The 7546-nt window shown below is 38.8% G+C and overlaps 1 protein-coding gene across 1 annotated transcript in view; it reads right to left on the bottom strand.

Moving 5' to 3' along the window:
• INTS10 (integrator complex subunit 10) overlaps positions 1-6685 on the bottom strand; it is a 21114-nt gene extending 14429 nt beyond the window's left edge. The window contains exons 1-7 of the mRNA XM_010008963.1: positions 6613-6685; positions 6246-6349; positions 4531-4670; positions 3641-3722; positions 3198-3338; positions 2644-2815; positions 2061-2230 (exon numbers count right to left, since the gene is read on the bottom strand). Coding sequence (XP_010007265.1) covers positions 2061-2230; positions 2644-2815; positions 3198-3338; positions 3641-3722; positions 4531-4670; positions 6246-6349; positions 6613-6674 — 871 coding nt within the window. The 5' untranslated portion in view covers positions 6675-6685. The remainder of the gene's footprint in view (positions 1-2060; positions 2231-2643; positions 2816-3197; positions 3339-3640; positions 3723-4530; positions 4671-6245; positions 6350-6612) is intronic.
• Positions 6686-7546: the final 861 nt, after the last annotated feature.

Genomic DNA, 7546 nt, shown 5'->3' with positions numbered 1-7546 from the left:
CACACACCAGCCACAAAATAATGAAGTCACCTCCATGTAGCATTATATATTCCACTGTGTGAACTGAAAATAATGTAAAATCATAATGTAGAAAATAGCATTCATGAAAAAAAGATATGAGAGTACCACAACTGGGATGCTAGAAGAGTTTCATCACTAGAATCTCAAAAGCTGACTACTTCTAACACCTGAGAAGAAAGGAATGGGATTCTTCTTTTACTGTTTTGAATAAATACCAGTTAAATGCTTTGCTTTCCAAAGAAATGTTCGCTTCTCAGTAGCAGACAAGCACACTATAGCCTTTATTCCAAAACCTCCAGTCCTACAACCAAACAAAATCTAACCTCCTCCTTGCCTCAGGCTGCAAACCTTCTCTTATATTACTGAAAGTTAAACTGCCATACAAAGAGCAAGGTTGTGTTTCTCTGTCTAACCCAGCTCTAGAATCTAAGCTTACAGTTTTTAATTGATTTCTAACACAGTGTTATAAATAAGCCCCTAACAGCATCAGCCCAAACAGTAACTCTTGCCAAGCTTGCAGGCAGCCTGAAAGTTATGAGAGGTGTGAATTGCCTCATTCATTTCTCATCTCCAGCAAGGCAGATATGAATTATGTAAGAGAAATGCATTGAAAAGTTTTCACTCCAGAGGTTTCTTGCAAGTCCATGCATACAAGGAGAAAGTTACAGATCAAAGCTCAAAGCTACTGGATTAAGGAGATAGCTTTTTTTCCCCCACCACTATGCTTCCAAAATACATAGGATTCTACATTTCTACATTTGGAGTGAGCCCTCCAAAGAGAAGTGCTTTACTTCCTTCTTTCCTCAACTCAGAATCAAGCAGCTAAAATGACAGTGTAGCTGACATACCCTGCTGCCCCACCATAACTCCACTTTCCTCTGGAGAGAACTAAAAACTCAACTCAATTAGTTCTTCTACTTGTTGTTGAAGTAACTACATGTTCTTCACATACAAGTTCTGTGTCATGCCTTCTAAGCTTAGCCATCTACTGACTCTGCTCAATTGATTACCCAACTTACTTTAAGGTTGTCTAAAACCCATCATTTGTATTTATTCATATGACCACTTGCTTCATGCAGGAAATTGTCATGAACACAACACATATAATTAAAATCATAATTTTATCATGTATCAATAACTGTGGTGTTAGTAAGTACTAATTACCTGACAATTGTTATTGTTGCAATGAACTCTCTAACAGTGAGTGAAGAAGCAGGAAATGCACACTATTGAGACTTAAAATTCCTCTTTTTGATACGACATTTTTCAGTATGTTCTAAACAAACCAGATGTTAAAGAAATTCTCTCAGCTTCTGAGTCACCCCTGGAAAGCCCAGCCAACCCCTGAGGAAGAAATCCAAGGTGTTCCAAGCAATCTGATGTGCCCCAGATGTAGATTTGCATGTGCAGGAAAAAGCACAGGTAATGTTCGTATTTAAAATGTTCAATTACAATTTAATTACAAATTAGGATTCATGTGCAAAGCACACCTTAAATATTATGCTTAAACTGTAGAAAGAAAGCCAACTTGGAAGCTTGTGAACTTCAGGAAATCTCTTCCTATTCAGTATTTATTTGCTTAGTTATAAATTTGTTGTGTGTGCCTAATGCAAAAATATCTTACTTTGTGGTAACGTTTTGTACAAACTATTGACTTAAGAAAGCCAGGAAAACATCAGCTTCAAAGAAACAGCATCAGAGGAGAAGGTGGAACAAACAGTGCTGATGGAAGAGTAGGACTCAACCTTATGGATGCTTCTCATAACACCTGGTCTGTTACTTTTCCCTTTGCTAGACAACACTGCTGCTGGCCAAGCTCAAAACCATGATGCAAAGTTAGACTGATCTTTGTCCTCATCCACTCCAGCAGTTGTAATGAACTACTTCTGTTGGTAATAATTAAAGGCTTGGGGCAATTTTAACAAGATCCATGTCCCTTTGTAAGATGATAGTTTCAAAAGACTAATGCAAAGACAATTCAGACATTAGCAATGAAATCACAAAGAACTCCTTACAAAAGTCAAAACATTGAAACTAACCTTGAAAGAGCGATGGTTGGATGTTACTGACATACTGGAATGCATTTTTAAAGAAGACTAACATCGTTGAATACACTACTTGATTCTTATATTTAGCATGTGCATCACTATCAAAGTTACTGATGTATCTGCAGAGGTCTTTCATTCGGTGTAAAATATCACCAAAACTTCTGAGGAAGACAGAGAAAATAATTCAGTATGGTACACAGACTCCAAAACTGAAGAAAAGAACAAATAGTGGATATGAAAAACTTAACATTTTTGGCTGAGGAAACCCCCTAGCTGCAGGTCAGTTAAGGCTGGGAATGCACACCAGTGAAACTTCACTAAACATTTACCATGTTTCTCTTTGCTGGGGCATCTAGGGAAGGATACTCCACAGTAGTATAGTTCTTAAGCACCACTTTAATAAAAAAGGATTTATTTTAGAGACTTTTTTGCTTACATTGTACAGTCTTGAAAGAAAAGCTACATTGAATTTACACAAAAATTAAAATCCTTCTTCAACCCATCTCCTGAAGAATTTTTTAATAAGCCAAATTTTTCTTGAGAAGAAATAATTGGAAAAGTACACATTTCTCACCTTCTTCCTTTATCCATTTGCCATTCACACCTCATTCCCACCACAGACAATATTTTAAACAGCCTCTCCCAAGGATCTGTAATCTGGGAGGATTTTTCTGTGAGACCATCTATTACATATTTCTGAGAGCCACGCTTGCTTGGAGACATAATATCAGAGGAATCTTGTGAACCTAGGAAAACCAGCACATTTTTCTCTTTGTAAAGAAATCAAGTCATCTGATGTATTTTCAAGGAGGAGACATGTAAGAATGCTCACTGGAGCTTTCAGGGTAACCATTCTTAACTTATCTCTTTACATGAGAGCTGATAGATCTTGGACATTTTGTCCTACCTCTCAATACATGCGCTGAAGCACCGTAAGCATCATGACTAAGTAGTTAAAGTATCATGAGGTATTTTGGTATCAAAGAACTAAGAAACATCAAATATTACTATTAATCCTTGTATAAGGGATACATTACATAAAAGTAATCCATTCTTTGTTTATGAACATCACTTCAGGAATGCTAAAATGCATTCTAGAAAAGGTTAATTTTGTAAAAATAGTCTTACCTTGATACTGGCTTTCTGTCTGTGTGGATCTAGTTACATAGTTAATATAAAATTCCGCTGCTTTATTCAGGTATTTATATAACAAGCTGGCAGGAAGTCGAACATCAGGGTTGTTAATTATCAGAGGAAGGACATCACAAACTAGAACAGAAATTAAAAGAAGAATCCTTTAGGTTTGTAGTGTTTTTTGTTCTACTTGTCCCAAGTAAGCTTTCTCAATCAGCAATGTAAGGCTCCATTTCTGACCATACAACACAAAACAAGAACATGAATGACTGTAACACCAATTTGGACCACATGGTCAGCCTGGCCTAATGTGGCCTGAACCTCTTCTGACTAAAGTGGTTTTCTAATCCTAGTATCTTAAAATTAGATTACTGAAATCAGAATCTTGCCATACTAAAAAGTTGTATAATAAAACAAGAACATGAATATTTTCTTACCAAATAATTTTCTAAAACAATTCACTGGGGATTCTTGGTCTTCAATACTTTCAGCATCTAACAGTGTTTCTCCAAGGCCCACCTGTGTGGACAGAGGTGAAAATCAAACACTGAATTAGTGATTTTAGAAACTTTTTGAGCTGCAATTCAATAGAGTTAAACAATAATTTACTGGATGCATGACTAGCAATTCACTGTATGGCAATCACATCTGTTAGTCTCTAAACAGATAGTTAAACTATCCCTACTTAATAAAACAGCAAAACAAGACCAAGAGAAAAACTGTGTTGGTAAATGTGCCCAGACAAGTGAGAGCAATGCAGGTACCAGGCCTTAAAGCTACAGCTTGTCACCTGAGCTGCAGTAACTGACTGTGCACTCTTCCTGATGAGCCAGAACATGTTAGCCTAAGTCAGCCTCAGAGACAGCAGGTTTTATAGGCTTTAAACTATTTTAAAACTATCCTTAAACTGTCCTTAAATAAAGTAGGTCATCATTTAAAGAGATCTAGCTGTAATTTCTTCAGTGCCTAGTCATAACCTCAATGCACTCTGCCCTCAGTTACGAGTATACTGACAAAAAGCTGCAGCAATACTCTTGCTCACACTATAATACTCCATTACACTTTTTTTTGAGCTGTTCTGGTTTTTCAAAAAACATGGAATATTCTTTGCATGTTCAAAACAAAAAATTATTTTATTTGCTTCCACTTGTTTTGTGCCCAATTCTTTCCTGGTGGTAACCTCAGGATACAGGAATCTGAAATATTAGCCACAATGAAGAGAATAGAAAGACTTCACCCTCTCACTACACAAGGGAAAATACATTCCAGCAAAATCTCAAGAATCAGAATGTCAATATCATGAATAGCTCCTATGAGCTCCTCTTACCCCGTGTTGCACCACAGTCTCTGGGAAACGTCGCAGTAGCAGCAGTAGCATTTCTGCCCTTTCTAATGTGTTGAAACACTGCTCTGTGGCCTTCAGTAACATCTCACACTGGACACGACCAGGAAGCGTTTCAAATAATCCTTAAAAAAAAACAAAAACATTTAAATTGCTATGTCTGAATTCTAAAGGTGACTGACAAAGGGCAAAAGACTAGTCAACATCACCTTACCATGCAGTGTGAAAGATATTTCCTTACATTTTTTTCTGCTTTTAATATCTATGCCCGGAAAGAAATGGCTGTTCCTTTCAGAGACAACCATATGAATATTGATCTGCATTTATTTGGGTGCACAGAACTTGAATTAACAAGTAAGACTGCTAGCAAGTGGAATACTGAAAATTCTAATACTTAAATATTTGACATTTTAAGATGCCTCTAAGAACGCTTTGGGGTTTTTTGGTACTTATATTCCACTTCTACAATTAATACTTCCATTACCAAAAGGTAATTTTTTTCAATTTAAACTTCCAGTGAGACACTAAAAAGAAACCTATATATTCTTCCTGCAAATATTCTGTATTCTATCTGAGAAATAAACACACTCCATGAAAAAGCAAGTGTCTCCTTAGCTGGAATAGCCTATATGCAGAGTTACACACTGCTTACACCTAGAGGTTCTGAAGCACATTCAAACTGCAGATTACAATTTGCTGGGTGTCAATCCTGCTTTCAAAGCTGCCTATGGTTACGAAGAGCGAATGCCAAACCCTTCTAGTCAGTTTGGGTTTTTTCATAACCTTCAATTCATCCCTATGAATTCACCCCATTTTTATGATCATTCATTGTTCTCTCCCATCAGTGGGACAATGATTCCTAAATCACATTCCACTTATTCTCTCTGCAACCTCTGTCCTAAGTTGTCATGGTTTAATGCAGGGCCCAGCAATTAAAAAAATTGGAAGAGTTCTCTACCCCCTCCCCCTCAGATAGGGAAAGGAGAGAGAGAACAAGGAGAGAGTCTTCTGGACCAAAAGCTAAACCAGACAGCTTTAATTAAACACTTGTGATAAAAGACAGTAAGTACAAATGCACATGAATCTGTGTAGGAGTGTACAAAACTTCTATCACCACCTCCAGCAACTCTGGCAGTACTCCCCTGAGCTGCAGGGCAAACCTGAGAAGGCCCCAGGAGCACTTCTGGAGGTACCAGTAGGGCAGACAGGAGCTGAGGGTACTGATATAGGAGTCAGGAATGCACAGGCCTAGGAATTGAGGGAGATGGATGGACAGGGTCTCTCTTGGACACCAGACATGGATGAAAGAGAGCTTGACATCCACAATCTCATAATTTATACTGAGTATAATACATGTGGGATGGAATACTCCATTTGGGCAATGTTAGTAACTTGTCTAGTCTGCTCCTCCCTACCAGAGGGTTGTAGATATGACTCTTCTGCTCCTTTACTGTCCGAAGCAGCAGACTCAACAAGTGAAGCAAAGTGGACACAAAATAATGAGAACCAACTTCTCACATCCCTGTGTGTTTCCTAAGCCTAACACACCAAATCAAGTCTCTTTAGGCTGAACTGAGCAAAAAAAAATTGCAGCTCACAAGCAAAGTTAAAAAAACTACTTGCCAGACTAGATATGTAACCAGAAGGCTTATCTTCAGATTCCTTTACGACATTCCCTATTCACTGAATAGAATCCTTACCTCTTAAAAATTGTGTCTGCTTGTCCTGCGAGTCATTCCTTAATGCTGCTGTAATGACGCTAATCTCCCTCCATACAGCAGGTTGGTCTGGAAAATTCACAAACCTGTAACAAAGTTTCAGGCAAGGAATGTCAGTGAGTGATCTCAAAATCTGTTTCCAAGACAAACCTTCCTATGAAAGAATGTGAATGGGAAAACAGAAAATAAAACCTTCATTTCAACGGTTTATTTTTAATTAACACAACCTTTTCAGCTTGATTCATCCATGGGGATTTCCAAGAACACTCACATTATATTTTTGGAAACTGTGACATTTATGTTAACAAGCACCTGGTATAGTTGCAGAGTTCCAGCTCTAATTACTTACATGTCATAGAGCAGCCTGCCTGCAGATGCTGTCCTTTCAGCATTCCTCTCAATAGTGTACATCTCATACTGCAAGATGAAAGAACAGAACATTGGCTTTCCTGAATATATTGATGAATCACATTAGTCCTTCCACTCCAAAAAAATGCCTCAATTTTCCAAAGAAATCTGAATAACAGTTTAATAGATCAACATTTACTCGCCACACTAGGTATGTAACCAGAGGTCTTTTAGATTCCTTCAGGTCTCTCCTGATCCAATGAATAGAATCTTTACCTCTTAAAATTCGTGTCTGCTTGTCCAGAACGAGTAATAGTCTGAATAACATTTGCTGTAGAAATTAGGATTTGAATTAGACTAATCAATCACATTAAATTACGCACAGAGTTCTGTAGGACAAGTACTCTAATATTAACATGCTGCCTTTATTTTTACATAAATAAAAAAAATCAGTACGAATTCAAGTTCTTTGACCAGGGTGTATTTCCAGCCAAATGCAATGCAAACCCCCAAGCTACTACAAAAGCCATAGGCAAGAGGGTACTTTATTAGAAATGGCTGGTTTTGCTGGGGTTCTTTTGCAACAGAAACCCCATATATTTCACCATGTGCAAACACAAGAAGCAGAGAGGGACCTTCCCCTCGGTTATGAAAATGCCACCACTGTCACAAAGCATTCATAGGAGCGGATTTTTATCGCAGTGAGAGGCCGGGCAGCTGAGGCGCCGTCCCGGGCGCTCAGGGGGCAGCGAAACGCGACCAAGAGCAGGGCTGCAAAATGTGGGTGCTAAATCCTGCCCCAGTCACGGCTGCCAGGTCGGATCCCTCCGGGGATGCTGGGTCGGGTCTCTAGCTGGGTGCGAGGCCCGGACGCCTCGGGGCGCAGGGCCGGGCCCTGCCGCCCGCCGGACCCGCTGCGGGAGCGCTGCCCTTAC

The sequence above is a fragment of the Chaetura pelagica genome, unplaced genomic scaffold (genome assembly GCF_000747805.2).
Source record: "Chaetura pelagica isolate M959 unplaced genomic scaffold, ChaPel_1.0 scaffold221, whole genome shotgun sequence".
Lineage (NCBI taxonomy): Eukaryota > Metazoa > Chordata > Aves > Apodiformes > Apodidae > Chaetura > Chaetura pelagica.
Note: the sequence above shows the minus strand (reverse complement) of the source record. Positions and strands in the feature narration are given on the sequence as shown.